The following is a 19,114-nucleotide window of genomic DNA, read 5'->3' on the forward strand; positions in this document are numbered from 1 at the left end:
TGGCTCAAGGTGAATCATTCGAAAATATTTTTATCACTAAAAGTATATTTCCACAATACTATAAGATAGCTAAGCAAATTTGTGAGAAGCGGTTTCAAAACCGATGATCATGTTTTTGTGTGCGAGCTGTTTCTGTAAATCAGGATGAAAAATTCCAGTGATATCGATTCCAGAACACTGGAATGTGTGTGTAGTAGCTGAAATCAATTAATAATCTTGTAAATATTGATTATTTATAACAATCCCAGAAGGCATGAAATGCACTTACACTGAGAAAGTAATAAATAGATTAAAAAAAAAGTCAGTAGGGAAAGCACTTCATATATAGGGTGAGGTTTACACCTTCGATGGCAGAAGCAAATCTTGTGTAGCAGGCGCATACAATTTCTGATGGCAGACTGCTCCATATTCTCGCAACACTACTTTTTACGTGTGTGCAGATGCCATCTTTTTTTCTGGGCGGTGGTATTCTTATTTGGGAAGTAATGCAAGTAGGTTAGCTCTTGTGTCTGTCCTGATCTCGAAGAAAGGTTCTCCCGATGGCAGATAAACCATTTGGTGGACTAGTTTGCAGTACATCTTCAAATCTGCAGTGATTTTAAGCCATTCCAGAAAGTGCAAACTATGAAATTCAAGCGTTGCAATAAGACTAGGCACTCATGCTAGCTATTTGTTTAATAAAGGAATTCCTGTGGCTTTTTGAGGAGCTTTGTGTCCTTAATTTTGTAAGGGCTTCATACTTGAGAACAGGACTCCAGAGTGAAGCAAACGTACACACAGAATGTATATGACAACATATAAGCATCACATTTACGGTATGCTATACATAAAATGTATGAAATTCTATTAGCTTTCCAAACTATATGATAATGTTCAGTAAAATTCATGATGCGGCTCATTGCAATATCCAAATCCAATTAAAGTTGTAATTGAATGTCATTTTATGGATCTGGTACAGACAAATTGAACAATTCAAATTTTTTGCACACTTTGGACTTCGAATTAACCAAGTGTTTCACTGTATAAGTAATTCATTGGAAATTTATCATATATCCCATACACCAATACGAGCTGAGGATTATATATAATAGCCAGTAAATGTGATAAATTCACAATATATGAACAAAATTTATTAAACTTACCAAAATGGTCTGTGATTGTGCATATATAATCACTGGATTTATCACTTTTACATAAATATATCTATACTAAGGACATATTTAAACATATATCTATACCTTGACAAGGTTTCAGGAATTTGTATCGTTACACAAAACATTGCATAACCCTAAACAGGTAAAATTGATTTACATCTGTCATTGGCCATTATCTAGTTTTTAATTCACAAATGGAAAATCAAAAATCGAGAGAAATTTAGAAATACGCAAGAACTTACAGAAAAAATCTTTATTAAAGACATTGTGCCGGACGATGACAAGTCTAAGAATATGCAGCATATTATCACGGATATTTCTTCTACGTAACAAAAATCATAATTAAATTTGAAACAGCTAGTCCCACTGCAGCAAGTTCCATCGGTAAATGAAAGATGAAAGTAACCTATAGTACTTATAATTTAAGCTTCCTCCGCTAATTTTTCTGCTTTCTGCTTAACTTCTTCGATTGGACCAACCATATAAAACGCTACTTCGGGTAAATGATCGAATTCACCTGAAAAACAAAGTAGAAACCCATGAGAATTTCATTGAAAAAGAAAACTTGTTTAGTTTTATATTCAGGATCCCGAGAGAACATTAACTCTGCTAAATATCTAATACATCTGCTCCGTGATAAAAAGTTACATAAGGGTGAATATCTAGGATTTTGAAAACATGGAACTGAAAATAGAATCCCCTGCAATAAAGTGGAAGTGAATATGAATTATACACAAGTTCACTAACTGAAGAATGTACCTAGATATATATTGAGCTATTTGAATGATACAAAGAACAGCTAAAGAAATATAAGTGATAAAAATTGATTGACACATTGCTAGTTAAGTAAATAATGGTTGGCGTTTTCTTAATTAGATGTAAAATTGGTAACAAGCATTGTGTGAAAAAAAAATTATTCTATAAGTAATATTAAAATACAATATACCATAGTTAAATTTTATATTGTCAGTATATAATAAAAATCTTTCAATTACCAGTTTTTTTAATATTTAAATAATAAATTGCATAATCAAAATTCAATATTACTCATTTGAAATTATCAATTATTTTATTTTCAATAAAAAACAATTTTATTTATAGTTGTGATTTGAGTTTTAAAATTGGTATTCGCCTAAAACATCAGCCAAATCACTATTTCTGGATTCCAAAAGTTGGCACGTCTGAGATTCTCCCGAGGGGGGTACCCCCTGCACTCATAGGCTCGATCAAAAAAAAATTCACAATTTTTTTTTTGAAATTTTGAAATTCTTTTTCAAAAAAATTCACAAAAAAAAATTGTTTTCAAAAAACAATTTTTTTTCAATCAATTAAGAAAAAGTTCCATTCCTCCCCCCCCCCCCAAAGCAGGTTCTGCATTGCCCCTGAGCAAAATATAATTCCATGTCAGTCTTTCCATGCAGAATAGAGAAATCACATCTACACACTGTTCATAAAACAAGTGTTTCCTTTCGTGGATGCTATCAGTGATAACCTTGGGTATATGAACTCTTAAAAGCTATATATAGCTTAAACGATTATACAGGAATTTCAGCAACCAAGGTCATGCCCCTGATAAATGATTGCAGATAAACGCTATGTAAACAAAGTCACGTCTTTGCCAGTTGCTTAAATGCGGTCACCAATACTTTTTTTTTACGGCTGCTCGATGGAAATAACCACGGCTGTCCTCTATGGGTGTTTCCCTAATGACGACGACAGTCATTGACGTCACGACAATGTGAAAGCTCGCGTAAAATGTAATTTTTCGCCAAACTGCGGAGAAATTTTAACAAATCCGGAGAGCAGGAGGAAGGATGAAAACTCCGGAGTCTCCCGCCTAAATCTGGAGAGTTGGCAGATCTGCCATTTGTTCAATCCCTAATGTATACTCAAGTAAAATGTATCATGGATTGGATCGATTTATATAGTCTGCAAGAGGATTATTTCGAACTCTGTGATACGAGACTTACCATTCACAGATTATCTCTCATTGATGTAAAGTGGTTAGCATTCAACAAAATTCACAAAATGTAAAATAGAGGGTGTTTTTTTTTTCTTTTGCTTCTTGTGATCACAACATTTCCAGAACTTTTAACAAAATATTTATAATGCATGGCAGAACATATCAAATACATACCATTGAGGATGCTTTTGAAACCACTGATGGTGTCTTCCAATGGTACAAATTTCCCTGCTTGACCTGTAAAGACCTCTGCCACTTGGAAAGGCTGTGACAAAAACCTCTGGATTTTACGAGCTCGTGAGACTGTCAACTTATCTTCCTCAGACAATTCATCCATACCCAAAATAGCGATAATATCTTGAAGGGATTTGTAGTCCTACAAACATATAGTGAAAAATAATTCAAAATACTTATTTCGTAACATTTTCTACAAATTGTGTTGCGAGGATCTGCAGTTTAACATATTAAACAATGCATCTTTTAACTACATACAATCAGCACCATCCTGATCATTTCCTTGATATAACAGTGACTTAATGCTGCTGCATCAAAGAATTAATCAGATGAATGCAACAGTGACTTAATACAGATACCTCCCAAATGCAGAATTTTTGTACAGAAACGATGTTATAACAGCTGCTGTGATGACTTGTATAGACACTATGTAATATCAAGCGCAGTCATCCCCAGACTTGTGAACATTCAATTTGAATACTTTACAAGTTAAAAATCAAAATATTTACAGCCTTGATTGCAGAATTTAAAGAATTCCTTGTATAATATAAACTTATTCATGAACCATGTATACTACAGCTTGACAAATCCCAAGAGCCAGGTTGCAATGGCACTGAAAAGTTAGAACTGACAGCTAAAATAATCTATATGTGATTATTAAACTGAAATTTGAGGACATCACAATTTTGCAGTAACATAAAAAATACTGAAAAGTAAAACAAATAAAAAATACAAAATTGGCTCCTAAGAAAATTCTACGGGATCTATTCCCCCCCCCCCCACCACATACTGAGGAGTACATAAGTATGTACTTGGGACTAAGTATTGCAATTTCCTGCGGCAGCCATGATATATACAATTTTAGAAATTAAGCCACAAAAAATTTTACTATTTTGTTAAATGGGGGTAACAAAATATATGCTTGGGGAGGGGGACAATACATTAAGTTCCTAGTTATGATACCGTTCAGTGTGTGAATTTTTCTTTCCTAAATTCACTAAAATGAACACAACTTGCATCATTTATCTGAATTTTTTTTCTTGTAACCATTTAGACTGTACCGACTGTTTAGACTGAAACCGCCTTAGACTGTTCATTCATTCAGTTTTGAATACACTGCACTATTGCTACTGATGCGAACAGTGATTAGAACGAAGATTTGCATTCCCCCCCCCCCCAAATTAATCAAATTGATGCAACTACGAAAACTGACAGCATACCATTTATATAAGAGTAGAGTGATACTCTGACATATCAGTAATTTGTGTCAAGACCAATAACGCAAGTTGTAAATTTTTCTAACTCACTCCCTTCCCCAGAAGAGGAAAAGGGAGGTGAATAAAGTAAATATAAAGATTTTCTTCATTTTATTATCTATTCATCTTTTCCAATGGAGTTCTCATGGGTAAGAACATTAAGAATGATATCAATTTGATATAATTTGTAATTAGAATGCATGCAAAATTATTTTTTATAAGGAATTTAAAGCTCATCTACATTAACTAATAATAATAAATTAACACAAAAGAATGACCCAATATACCTGCAGTATTTTCTGAACACCACGAGCCACATCATAATGTTCTTGACCCACAACATTAGGGTCCATGATACGAGATGTTGAATCGAGGGGATCCACAGCAGGATAGATGCCCAACTCGGCAATACCTCTAGACAACACAGTCGTGGCGTCCAAGTGAGCAAAAGTGGTGGCAGGTGCAGGATCAGTCAAGTCATCAGCTGGCACATAGATAGCCTGTGATAGAAAATAGTGGAAAAACATTTGAAAGCTACAATAAATGACTAAGTAAAACCTATCTAACTGATATATAATTAACCAGGAAAAAAAACAAAACTCTGAATTCAACGTCAAAAACTCAAATGCAATAAACCTGACACCATGTAATTCATAGAAGAAAATTTCAGCAGTTTTCACTTAGGTGGCTGTTACAGCTCAGAACAAAATAATTATACTTTTAAACTAATTAGTTATAACAAAAGCTGTGCAAAATACCTGTACTGATGTGATAGACCCTTTCCTAGTAGTGGTGATTCTCTCCTGCATGGTACCCATATCAGTTGCCAAAGTAGGTTGATAACCTACAGCTGACGGAATTCTTCCTAGCAAAGCAGACACCTGGAGGAAAAATTTAAATATGTCAGTGACAGCAACAAGATTGACCCGATAGATCTCAATTATGTGTAAAAAATAATTTTGCATATTCATTTGCTTGCTGACACGTCTGATCATAGTACAATAGTTTTTCTATAGCATAAATCAATACTGTATAGAAATACAGTATCAATACTGGGGGACAAAAGATACTAATTTGTGATATGTTACCGCCAAAGCCTGAAATAAGTCAGTACAGGCCCAGTTGAACCGGACAATGTCTGAATTTCTGGCTTTTAACCAGCCCCTAAATATTCGAATTCCGTTGATTGTTAGGAATGCCATAGCTAATTATAAATGGTCATAGTTATAACAAAAAAAACCTGCTAATGTGGCAATGACCACTATTCATAGGGACATATCTAGGGAGCTGGTGAAAGCCTGAAATTCAGACATCAACTGGGCTGGCCAGTTTGCGAAATGGTTGATTTCAGGCTTTGGCAGTAACACATACAACTACAAATGCCACAACAGGCAAAAAATACCACACGAGGTAGCTAAAAAGTGATGCCCATAAAAAATATGGATGTTGAATATATATCCTAACTATATCAAGAACACAACCACCCAAAAAAAAAACAAGAGCAATAAAAAAACCAATAATTATATAACCAATAATTATAAACCAATAATAAATATAATACACTCCCCATAGAAAAAAAATTATGGTTGCCTTATCTAAGTATAGATGGCTTCTTGATTTATGCCACTATGGAGGAAACATTTTATTTTCTGGATATTATGCTGAGGTGAACTCGGAAAGAAAAGTCATCTTGTCTCTGCCGGGACTCGAACCCAGGCCCTCTTGCATACTGGGCAAGCATGCTACCATCTACACCACTGGAGACACGGCACTGCCTTCCTTATTTCATGCACTGTGGCATGAGGCACTGAAGTAGAAACATTAGGAGCCTCTCTTAACATCAGGAATTGGCCCCCCCAGGTGGGACGGTTTGTGCCCAAGTGCAATGGTGGGAAGAGCTCGTCTACCATCGTGAAGGTCGTTGTCAGGGTCCCGGGTTCGAACCCAAGGGAGGATATAGATAAGATATTTTCCCTAACGAACTCGAGGCGACCACCGATGGACAGCGCCTTCACTTCCAACCCACCTCACTAATGGCAATAAATTGCAATATAGCGATATGGCCAGAGTTGGTGTTTGGTGAAGTAGTAGGTGGGACGGTTTGGAGAGATAGATGGCTTTTTTCTCAGCCCAATATATCCCGCTATGTTTATAAAGTGTAAATTTTTGAAACGAACCAATTCAGTTCAAATTCACTACCCCCGATTAACACAACTTGATGCATATTATCTAACAGATTTAATAATTTCACAGGAAAAATTTTTATTCAAAGTATTATATGTTAAGATTAGGAAAAAGAAAAAAATTCAATGAATCATTCAACCATCACCACCAGAATTAATACAGATAGATGCATACCTCTGAACCAGCTTGAGTGAATCTGAAAATGTTGTCAATGAAGAGCAGCACATCTTGACCTTCTTGATCTCGGAAATATTCAGCAACAGTCAACCCGGTAAGAGCAACCCTAGCCCTGGCACCAGGAGGCTCATTCATCTGACCATATACTAGAGATACCTACAGCACATGAGAAATTTTAATTTCTTTACAACTGTTTTAAATAGTTTTTAAAGACAGATGAAGTTGAAAGAATACATTTTTTTTTATAAAAATAAACTAAAGAAAAGAGACATAAATAACAGCAATACAAATACCAGAAAAAAATCTACATTCTCTGTATGCAAAATGTATACAAAGCTGCCAAGCAGAAAGTGCCAAAATCTGCGACGTACATTGTAGAACAATCAGTGCTGCTGCAAAACAATCTAGAAGAAAAGTGTAGGAATTTTTATCGCAGAACATTTCCAGTCAGTCGAGGTCTTGGAGAATATAAAACATTCTGCTTTCGAGAGTGAGTAGTAATACACACACAAAGAGCATATGACACATATTCCTACATTTTTCTTTTATTTACCATGCAACTACTATGTTCTCTTCCCCCCCCCCCCCCGGGATTACCCAAATTTTTCATCATGCAGGGAAACTGCAGGAGTCACAAATTCGGGACAATTCCGAAAAATCTGAACTCTAAAACCAGATTACATTGTGAAAGTTTGTAAAAAGATCTTTCACAAAACTTGAAAAAATACAACCAATAAACATATTGGTTACATTTGAGCAATTGAATTAGCTGAATTGAACATTGTATGTTCAGTGCCGTTTAAGACCCTTTTTTTTACAAACTATGTTCGAACATTTCAAGCTTCATGTTTGAACTATACAAAAACAGCAAACACTTCACTACAAATGAATTTAAAAAACCCACTGTATGAACAACACTGATGCTTATGTTTGCTTTGACTACAACCTACTACAACTACTTTGACAAAATGCCAGATACAAAACGTTTATTTGCATAGATCAGAGGAGTTGAATAGAAACATGAATGTAGACCGCAAAGTATTTTTGTAATTCTCGATTATGTATGCACCATCTGAATAATCGAAGTAAAAAAATTAAGGAATCAAACAGCAAAACAAGATGCTCTAATACCAAGGCAACAGCATATTTCTTTATTCTTTGAACATGAAAAACCTATAGAAGACACTACCTGTATTACTACTGTTAGTTTCGCAGAGAAATATGGACGAGATGCATGTGTGGTTTGCTTGTACCTGTATTGCATATTAAATTAAATTAGAGTAATAAGTGAATGCTTAATTCCCATAATCATAGGAGCCAATTCACAGACTTGGAAAAATCAAGTTTATCACATGATGGCACACTCCGCATCAAAGAAAACACATCACATAAATAAAAGGGAAAAACTCCAAGGGACTTTTACATTTCAACGGGTGAACCATATATAAATCCTGTTTTTCCGGGACGATTTTTTTGCTGTCGATTTTTTTAACAATAATTGGCCACTTTGCATGCTTTTGGCATTATATTTACCGATTTTTTGTACTTGAAATCCTCATTCCCCATATTTTTCCTGAGAAATCGGGGTCAGTCTGAAATTGTAAAGACTGGAAAAGTATTTTCTTTCGGGATTTTCTATTCAAACAAAGCAAAATTTGAGGACTTTTAGGGATTTTTCTATGAAGATATAAAAAATAAGAAGAATCTGATTTCTGACTGGAAGATTTTAATAAAGCTTAAAAATCGGAAGCATTGACACCTATGCATAATCCAGACTTTTGTAGGTCCTGTTTTGTGAAAAATTTGCTTATTTTTATGAAAAGAGTCATTAGTTTTGTGAAAAATAAGTAACATTGTGGGGAAACAAAATAATCTAGTTAATTAATGGCAAAAGAAATGAAATGCTAAATTTATGGTTTCTCTAATTTGTGTGTTCTGAGGAGTATTTTTCAGATCCAGAATTTTTTGAAAGGTCCGGAAAACAGATCAAATTTTGACCGGACAGATCTCTGTAATCGTTAAACTCCTGGTTAAAAACATGTTTGTTACAATGAAAAACTTATTTTACTTTTATTCCCTTATTTTTATTCTGTACTTAATATAAATTGATAACTAGTAGATGTGTTAGAAATGTATTCACTGATCTTTACTTAACCTCTCTCCAGAAACGGACTAGACTCCTACATTTAAAAAGCTTGAGTCCCTAATTTTTTTTCATGCCATGCTAGATAATAAAGTACTAAAAAAAAGTAACTCAAAGAAATAGCCAATGTTCTGGTGAGAAGAAAGAAAATCACTAACGTGTAAAATTTAGAGGCACATTTCTATTTGAAGACATGGAATATTAAAACACATCACAGAGCAAGCGATAACATACCTTTGATGTCTTATCCTTCAGGCTGATCACACCACCTTCAATCATTTCATGGTACAGATCATTACCCTCTCTGGTCCTTTCTCCAACTCCAGCGAACACTGAATACCCACCATGAGCTTTAGCTACATTGTTGATCAGCTCCATAATCAACACAGTTTTGCCTACTCCAGCTCCACCAAACAGACCTTTAAACAAACCATAATTATCATACAATTCTTTATTTTAAAAAAAACAGCCAAAAATCAAACTAGGTTTTTAACAACACTGCGTCCCTACTAACAAACACTCGATTTCAGCTTTACCTATTATGTGTGAAACTGATCTCCAGTAAATGCAAACCCTAATACTAAATTTTGAAATGCTTAGTTTTTAAACTAGGCCAGTGATTTTTAACACCTGAAGGTAAGTGGAAGGCTATCCAGAGCATCAAAAGTTTGACAAATCCCAGTCACCAAATCCTCATACTGACTAAAAAATTGGTATAGGCGTGAGAAATATTTTATGGATATAATTAGGGATAGTCCAATTAATCGGGTCAGTTAATTGATCAATTGTTAACCATAGTTAAAAATTTAAGTTGAATTAATTGAGTCAATCAATCCGATTAAAATTTGAGTGAAAAGTTAGTAATTTGACTTGATTTATTTAACGAAAAACATTAAATGTCCTTTATATTATTGTACCAATATATAACATTTTTGATAAGTGGTCATATTTAAGAACATCTGAATCAATATTTTCGGCATTGGGAAATACAAGTCCATTCAACGAAAAATTACAATCATTTCAGTTTCAAATTGAGTATTAGAAGGCAAGACAGAAATTTATTGTCTCCACTATGGAAAGCAGTTGTTTGTATTCTTGGAAGTATCAGTTCTCCCCACAAGCACCATTTGGGAAGGAAAACAAGCAACAGCATGATCAAAAGTAATTTCGAAATCAATGACTAAGCTAAAATAATTGATTTAAAACAAAAATAAAACTAGCTAGTAAAATTTTCTCAGTAAATCATACCATTCATTCAAAGTTTGAATTTTACAGAAAATAAGAAAGTTATTAGATTAACTTCATATAAAATGCACGAAGCAAACAAAAATTTACCAATTTTGCCTCCTTTGGAATACGGAGCTAATAAATCGACAACTTTGATTCCAGTTACCAAGATCTCTTGCTCAACACTCATTTCAACGAATTCTGGAGCTTCTGCATGAATGGCTGCATACTTGTCAGTCACAACGGGACCCCTTTCATCAATGGGTTCACCGATTACATTAATAATCCTTCCTAGTGTTTCGGGCCCCACGGGTATCTTGATAGGAGAGTTTGTGTCGAGCACTTCATTTCCTCTGACAAGACCTTCCGTACCATCCATAGCAATTGTCCTGACAGTACTTTCACCTGTACACAAAATAAATATTTTACATGCTATTCAAGACTTGAAACATTTCTATAATTGAATAATTGGGGAAAAACCCAAAGTAACAAACTTACCAAGATGTTGAGCTACCTCGAGGATAAGCCTAGGTTTGCGACCAACAACCTCCAATGCATTTAAAATAGGTGGAAGATCATCGTCAAACTGCACATCTACCACAGCACCAATCACAGCTACGATTCTTCCTTTCGCTTGAGTTTTTGCCTGTGCTGCTGCATACCTCCGCCCAGCTACGAAACAAGCATATATCAATTACCGCAGATTATTAGATAAAAGTAAAAATCAAAAGTAGGTTTAATAAAAGTTTAAAGTATGATTCAACAACAATTCAACCCCGCCCCCATATAACACTGTCAGCGTTATATTACACATTTTATTTCTCAAGGTGATTTTGTTAATGGCAGCCCTCGCTATTCACTTGCTTCAATTGCAATGTAACTGCATTTTCTTTCTAAACGCTATCTTTTCGAACAAGTCAACCCCTTATAATAAAATTTGCTTTTCTGGCGTTAACGGAAGACTTCACCTTTAAGTGAGATTTTCACCTCTTGCAGTGGGTGAAATACATATCAACACACACCCTGATCACATGGAAATAGAAAAAGGGGATTTAAAACCCACTTCAAGAATTTTTACCAGTGACTAATCTCAATTTCTTTCCTAATGAAGAAAAAAGTCATCAAGCAGTTGCTAGAACTCCCAACGCTACCGCAATATCTGCCCATGTGAATGGGACTAATTTACTAAACAATACTCTTTTCAGTGAATTTTTATTTACACCTGCTGAAAAAATATTTAAAAAAAAACCCAAGAAAATACCGCAAAAAATAACCCAACAAGCAATATTTGTTGTTCAATACAATAAAACAGCTATAAGAGTTGTGACATCAAAATTTTGCTGACAACCACTTCGGTTTAGGCTATTCTACTACTTCACACCAGTGCTATGGCAAAGTGCGACTAAAGCGTTCAATTATACTTTATGGACTACTACAAAGCTAGGTGAAAGATCAAGCTTATAATTTTTTTGGGAAGCCTGGCACTATTTGGACCATGACATGACGAATTGAAAAATTTAGGCACCAGCTAAACTTCTTAGGAGCAAAGCATGGTATTTTACTCAAAAAAAGCAGTCCTCAATGTTTTCTTTTACTTCTCCCATGTCAAAAACGTGGCAGTCCTAACGCCCCAGATGTCTCATGGGGGAACCTAATGAGATCTGGTACCACTATAGTAGAGGCGCCACAGAACATCACATGGACCTATGATGCTGTTAGGAGGACACTGGACTTAGCCTACTCATCCTATATGCTGGAGGGCGTGCCGTGCATTGTATATTCATAAATTACATGCCCCCCTAAATAGCCTCGCTACAGTCTTAATACATGAGACTACCCGGGCATGGCCCCATGGATCTCAAGGGACCTTATAGCCCTGTTTACATGCACACAATATTGCGGTAGCATTGGGAGTGCTAGCATCCGCTTGACGAATTTTTTTCTTCGAAGAAAAAAAAATGGAGGGCAGTCATTGGTGAATATTCTGGAAGCGGGTTTTAAACCCACTTTTTTTTATTTCCCATGTAAGCAGGGCTAGTCACAATTTTTGAGAATATGTATTCGAATCAGGTATTTCTAGCCTCGGGGAAATCACATTTCCCAGGGAAGACCTATGATGCTCCTATGACGCCCAGGATCCGGCACCTATAATTCTTGCTCCCCTTTTTCACATTCAATAACATCAACAAATTTTTGTTACCTGATGAAAACTCAAGATGTTTTAAAGGAGCGCTAAACATTTCCCCGCAATGATAGCGTAACCGAATCGAACTAGGGTTACCTCTGGTTTTCGAGCCATTGCAAGGCCCCCCCAATTGTTTGCACCCACTGGGAAACTGCTTTGAATCGTGCAATTTGCAATCCTAGAGAAACGACTAATCCGATACACAACAACCGATAACCACAGAAAACAAACTGAGAGGACTTACATAGGTTGGACCACAGACATGGTAAAAATTGCTGGTTGTTGAACTTTATTACAGACGTTGCGGGTTTGGCGCATTTAACCAGCGACGATGACGCTCTCGCAAATGTCCCCAACATTTTTGGAAACGATGGCTATTCAAACTATCACGGGGAAAAAGATGTAGGATTATGAATAATCGCTCTACGATGGTTATTAAAAGACGACCGGAACGACCTACAGTAGAGGAGGTTCGCCGATGGCCACGCTCTTGGGTGCCCGGATGACGACTCTTGTTGCCACACACACTTTATTCAATTCTATTTGGCTGATCGGAGATAAAAATGCTTGTAGGTGTCGCTAGTTGCAGTAAGTCGTAATTACTTGCGGAATTAAAACGAATAGTTTTGTTTCCGTTTGATAGGTAGCAGCAGGTGTATCATCTCAGTGATGCTTTTCAATAGAGTTACTATATTTGAATACTCAGAAAGGAGGATGCGTGCACGCGCTCGCTCAGTAATGTAACTTAACCCGATTTCCACAACAGATGGCACTACTATTCCAACCTAAAACAGAACTGCTAAAGAAACAGAAACGAAAAATTCTGGGAATTTCGATGGCGATTGGTGAATGCGTGTGAGAAAAAACACATATCAATGAAGAAATATATGTTTAAAGTGGAGGAAAAAAAATTTCCCCTGGGGAATACTTTAATGAAGTAAATCCCCATTTACTTCTCTCCATGAATGAAAACTTCTCTATGAATGAAATTTCTCTCACGTGAATGCACAATTGAAAGTTTTCTAAAATTTTAACAATTTTTAAAACTGTGAAGAAAGCACAAGAAATTAAGAACTTTGTGATGAGACAAATCGGTCATGTTTGGCTTTTCGAAATCTTTGTGTTGAAAACAGGACTATATTAAAATTGTCACAGCCCATGGGAGGAGATACGGGGAGAGTGGCAATTGTTCCCCCCCCCCTCGCTCCCCAGAGTCAAAGGTGGAGTCGACTGATCTAATGTATATATGAATTCACATCATCGTGCCCCCCCCCCCCAGACTTCCAAGTCTATCTCCGCCTCTGTCACAGACCAACAGGAAAAGTGATTCTCTGGACCCTCTCTCCTCCCTACCTAAATTAAATAACTATAACTACTTGCTATCCAGTTTACATACCCACTATGTCGATAATTTGACCAGATCTCATTTTCATGAGGTTCTTTCTACCCTTGAGGTCCCCTGGCGGTGCGTTAATACGGCACTGGTTGGAAGCCTTGAGCAATTCGTACCCTTTTAATTGCCCAAAATAATCACCTCTTCAGAAAAAAATTTTCATACTTTTCTGTAGATAAAAGTATATTCAAATCATGTGTATATGATAGTTGTTTGATCTCTTTTTTTGAGATGAGAAACAAAATTCAGTCGAACCCAAATGTAACAAAGTCGCAAGCAAAACGTGAAAAACATTAGCAATATCCGATTTTTGTAAAAACCGATACACGATAAATACTTGAGTTTAATCCATACGTGCCGAAACATAGGGCTGAGGCCATTGGAGCTCTCCCCCCCCCCCCCCAATAAATTTTGTAAGGAGCTGAGCCCTCCCAATAGTTTCTAAAAAAATAATGCAATGCACCTTCTTCATCCTGCGTGCACGCTTGAGTCCCGTATATACGGGACGATCGGCAATTTTCAGCCCCTCCAATGTTTTCCTCATGTCATCTCCTCTGGTTTAATTGTTTGAGCGGTTTTTAAAACTTCCCGATCCCCATTATGACTGCCGCAGTAGAAATCACTGAACCTTCTAGAAAGTGCCACCTAATTTCAAGAACAATATTTTTATTCTGGTTGCATGAGCTTATAAATGCTTCCCCTCCCCCAACACCGAAATTAATAATAATAATAAAAACAAAGAAGAGGAAAAACTCTCTATAGTTTTCTGTCATCTATGCTGTGTATGCACGTGATCCTATACTACCTCCAAGGGAAAGGAAAAACGCATTTTAAAACTGCAAGTCTCTTTCCTTCCGTTATCAGATTTTGAACAAAAGGTGGCTCCGCCCACAGACAGTAGATCGACAGGTTGGAGGGGGGGATGGAAAACATGTTTGACTGCGAAAGCAACTTCAACGCAGTAGCTGGATTCGTCACTGCCGAAATGTAAGGATATTAAGGAGGCGGGATATTTTGGGATCGCCGAAATGAGAGTAGTTACCGCTGAAAGAGTTAATGTGAGGAATCCACTTGAAGCAGCGTTTTTCAACCTACGGTCCGTGGACTAGAGGTTGTCCGCTAAAATGGGGGCATGTAGTCCCCTCAAACAGACTTTAAAATTTGATTACAGCCAAAACAAATCGTCCACGCATGTTACAAATATTAATTATATTCACAAAGGTTTCGAAGAAAATACCGTGAAACCCCTCTTAACGAATACACATCCGATGCGATCACCCCTCTTTTACGGCCAAATAATTACATCCGCGTATGAGAAAAGAATGCCTCTTAAACCCCTGACGAACGGTCAGCCCTCTTTTAATGACGAACTGTTTTGTCCCGCCGGTGTCCGCAAGAGAGGTTTTAGTGTATTAGACTTATGATCCTAAGTTCAGCGGTTCTTCAAGTCGTCGTCGCCGAGACAAGTCAGAGGCAAGCTGTCGATATTGATGCGTGCGCCTATTCAGTGCTTTGAAGTGGTGCTTTATTTTATTTTCTGGAAGCGTTGAATTAGGCAAGGAAGCCCGAGTGGGGTGCAAGTTTGTGAATCTCTGCTGTAAGTGCTCCATAGAACTGTTAGGCTAACCGCGAATGGAGACGCTTGCAACGTTCGTCACACGACGCAGGGCAGCAGTGCGTTTTGCGGCCAACGGAAATCAAAAGGACAGCGCAAACTGAGACACGAGGCGACACTACGCTATAATCGCGTGTACGCGCTCACTCGTTGGCGCTGCTGTTGAGCCGCTGATTTTCGTGTCCCGCGTGCACGATTCTTCGTATCCGGTAGGGGTTTGATAGAGTTCGCATTCTCTTATGAAAAATTTTGTTTAATATCAACGTTATTTGCATAAACACGGTATTTATCAATTATTTCTTTAATTAGTTCCTGAATTATTCTATTTCTTTCTGAATTTTTATTAAATATTATTGTTCTTTCCAAGGTTTTGACTTTTCATTAGCTCTAAATTTTCATTCATTATGGGATTCATTAATTTCGAGATTCTCATTGATACACCGAATTTTCACTAATTTTGTGATTGTTTCCAAATTTTAAATCGTAATTAATTCTGAATTTTCATTAATTTTTATGCATCCATAATTTTTTATTAATTTTTAGAGGAACAAAAAATCCAGTTTTATTTTTTTTAATAGCCTACGAAATAATTTCCATTCAATTTCTGAATTTGGCTTTAATTCCGAGTATTCATTAATTATGATATTTCATCGATCGATAGAGGAATAATTTTTCATTAAATCTGAAATTTAATTATTAATTTCACTAATTATGGTGTTTCATTAATATAGTTGTTTTTCATTAAATATGAATTTTCAACAGTTTTGGAATTATTTATTAATATTTTAAATTGTTATCAATCCTTTCATTTGTTTTAACTTTTCACAAGTTCCAAATTTTCATTCATTATGGGATTAATATCGGAAATTAATTTCGGAAAAATTCCATTAATTAAATTCCATTATTTTCGGAATTTTCATTCATTCCAATTTCTCTTAATTATATAATAATCTTTATTTAATTTTATTAATTTTGTGATTCATTCGAAAATTTTGAATTTTCTTAAATTCTATATTTACATTCATTTTCATAAATCCTGAATTTTTATTAATTTTCATCCATCCTAAATTTGCGTTAATTTTTATCCATTTTCAATTTTGATTAATTTATGTAAATAGTTTTCATTAATTTATGTATCTTTAGCGTTTTTTAAAGAATAATTCATCAGAAACATCTGAATTTTTCCAATAGTTTTTAATTATTCACTAATTTCGAATTGCCATTTTAATCCTGATATTTTATTATTTTTTAGTGTTGACGTTTTTATGTATTGCATTTTAAATTTTAATATATATTTTTCAGCATTCTCTCGTAGTTTATATTTTAATTAATGTTATGTCTTCATTAATGTCAACTTTAATAACCAATATATAACATACAGGGAGCCTGGATATTATGTATCCCAAATGCCAAGGTTCCCCCCCCCCCCCGGGCCTCCGAAAACGCTCGTGCACTGGGGAACGCGTTCCAATATGCGCATCCCCTCGGCTACGCTTAGGGAGTGTTAAACGTTATCGCACTTGGGTCCCGCCCACTCGCGAACGCTGCACGGGACTCAATTCGTGCTTTGCCTGAGAAATGCTGACATAAACGAACTTATGGTTATGCCGATCCCACTCTTTGATCCTTTAAGCGGCATTGACGAGATATCTCGCCCCCTTAAAAGTCTCTAGTTTTAGCATTGACTATAATTATAGTCGAGGTTCTTTGATTTCTCTATGAAACACCTATTACTCTATACCTGCTGAAAAATAGGGAGAAAAAGCCTACTTCAGTGATTTCCGCTGTATCGCTGGAAGGGTCAATAGAACGGTTCTGGTAAATGACAGAACCAGTGCTATATCCATAGCTAGAGATTACCATTTAGCTTTATATAGCGTTGACAGAATGCACCCAAAACTCTATTCGTTGTGTTTGATGTTTTTAACATTATTTTGGTATTGCGGATTCGCTGGGATGGGAAAGATATCTGTTATAACACATACGCCGTAGTATCAGACTTCGTTATAAGCGGGCTTGAATGTATGAAAAAAAAAATCTTTACCCTAGCTCTAAAATAATTTTGTTTTTTCTTCTCTCGGGGAAAAAAATACGATCGATTTTGACTTGAAAATAACGAATTGAATTGGAGCAAAAACCCCTTTCATCGAGATAAGATAACAATTGGGAACAAGGCCGCAATTAGGGGGCGGCAGTGCCGTCTTAACGCATGGGCACGGCCCGGGGGCCTCAGGAGAGGAGGGGCCTCACAAAAATGAGATCCGGTTGAAATTTTCTAGGATTTACCGGGTAGGGCCTCCGAAAAAGCACTTGGCCCGGGAGCCCATGGTACTCTTAAGACGGCCGTGGGTGGGGGCTGGCGGAATATTCCCGTATTGGAGTCATGCTCTGTGGAATGGTGAGAAAAACACCAGTGGCCGAATGAAGAATTTTAGATTTCCATTTTTAAATGTTTGAGGGGGAGGGGGGTGCTTAAACAGAAGTGACTACTCTTTAGTCCAGTTTAAAGGCGCATTATATCAGGAGTTTGATAACAGTAGAGGGACAATCGAATTTCTGAAAAAGTGACCCGCTAAGCGGAGTAGCGCATTATCCGGGAGACCCGTAACGAGGTTTGATTGTAAAAGTATTGACATCATCATAATCGTGCACCCCAGAACCATTAAATGCACAGGCGGCCGGAGAAGCCCGTATATCCCATTCTGCCTTCAAGTCTAGCTCAGCCTATGGGGTGGGGCGATATTGCCCTCTCGATGAAATACTGCGCTAAAGTCATCATTCAATGTGCGTTGGCGCGACAAAAACAGTAAAATGAGCGGCCCCCTCCCCGATGAATCCCAAAACCCGTAATTTTTTGTTTTCGCACATAGTGCGCAGATCGGCATTGAGCCCTGTGAGAGCTCGGCTAGAACGCGACAGAGAGAACCCAGGTTGCTGACGTAGCAACAGAAACCTCCCGCTGCAAAGGTTGACGAGTGTCGCTATTTGCGACGAATCTATGCAGGTGAAGGCTGATGGGCTCTAGCGTCGGGCGTCCTAGAGCGCCGCATGTTATCGTGGCCGTTTTGGAAATTGCCGCAGAGCTGGCGGACTACACATTTTGCCAATAGGATCGCTCAGACATCCACATGGCATAGTTCCGGGTTGTGCACATAGGAAACATCTAGGAAGGGGCGCTCGCAATCAATTTGACATAGTTGATTTATATACTATTCAGAAGTTACTTGAAACGTACATCAACCATTAATTTAGATCGCTCATAAGGTAATTATTTTTTTATAATCAGTTTAAAAAATTATTAAATGTCCGAAATTCAATCCAAAGCTGCGCTCGAGAATATTTTCTTTTCATGCATGTATGTGGTTTACTTAAATTTTCGTAGTTAGATTTTTCTGTTTCGCTTTGTATATACTAGATGGCAGCACTAAAACTTGTTTTTCATGTTTGTAAAAATTAAAATTTTAATAATTGATTTTATATATAACCAGGCCCGTAGAAAGAAATTTCATTCGGGGGGGGGGGGAGAAAGTAATAGAACAATAAATTTGGCCATCTTTTTCCCTTTTTTCGGTCATTTTCCTCA

The 19,114-nt window shown here is 36.6% G+C and overlaps 1 protein-coding gene and 1 non-coding gene across 2 annotated transcripts; both read right to left on the reverse strand.

Annotated features, from left to right (window-relative positions):
- Window positions 1-1,392: 1,392 nt before the first annotated feature.
- ATPsynbeta (ATP synthase, beta subunit) lies at window positions 1,393-13,045 on the reverse strand. The gene is made up of 9 exons (XM_089240549.1): window positions 12,768-13,045; window positions 10,837-11,010; window positions 10,447-10,743; window positions 9,346-9,530; window positions 6,966-7,124; window positions 5,366-5,488; window positions 4,895-5,107; window positions 3,292-3,493; window positions 1,393-1,671 (listed from the first exon to the last, which is right to left on the reverse strand). Exons 1-9 carry the CDS (start codon window positions 12,880-12,882, stop codon window positions 1,577-1,579), a joined length of 1,563 nt encoding a protein of 520 aa, XP_089096675.1. The 5' UTR covers window positions 12,883-13,045; the 3' UTR covers window positions 1,393-1,576.
- Window positions 6,299-6,372, reverse strand: TRNAT-AGU (transfer RNA threonine (anticodon AGU)). The gene has a single exon. It is a non-coding gene; the product is annotated as a tRNA-Thr (tRNA).
- Window positions 13,046-19,114: the final 6,069 nt, after the last annotated feature.

Source organism: Pholcus phalangioides, unplaced genomic scaffold (assembly GCF_987345545.1).
Source record: "Pholcus phalangioides strain wild (caught in Gottingen) unplaced genomic scaffold, Ppha-v1.0 ptg000013l_1, whole genome shotgun sequence".
NCBI classification, from domain to species: domain Eukaryota; kingdom Metazoa; phylum Arthropoda; class Arachnida; order Araneae; family Pholcidae; genus Pholcus; species Pholcus phalangioides.

Excerpts from the sequence above, each read along its gene's own strand:
- ATPsynbeta (XM_089240549.1), bottom strand. The coding sequence starts at position 12,882 with ATGTTGGGGACATTTGCGAGAGCGTCATCGTCGCTGGTTAAATGCGCC. Across the intron at positions 10,744-10,836 it reads CGAGGTAGCTCAACATCTTG|GTGAAAGTACTGTCAGGACA; the intron begins GTAAGTTTGTTA and ends TTTTGTGTACAG. Across the intron at positions 7,125-9,345 it reads TGAAGGATAAGACATCAAAG|GTATCTCTAGTATATGGTCA; the intron begins GTATGTTATCGC and ends CATGTGCTGTAG.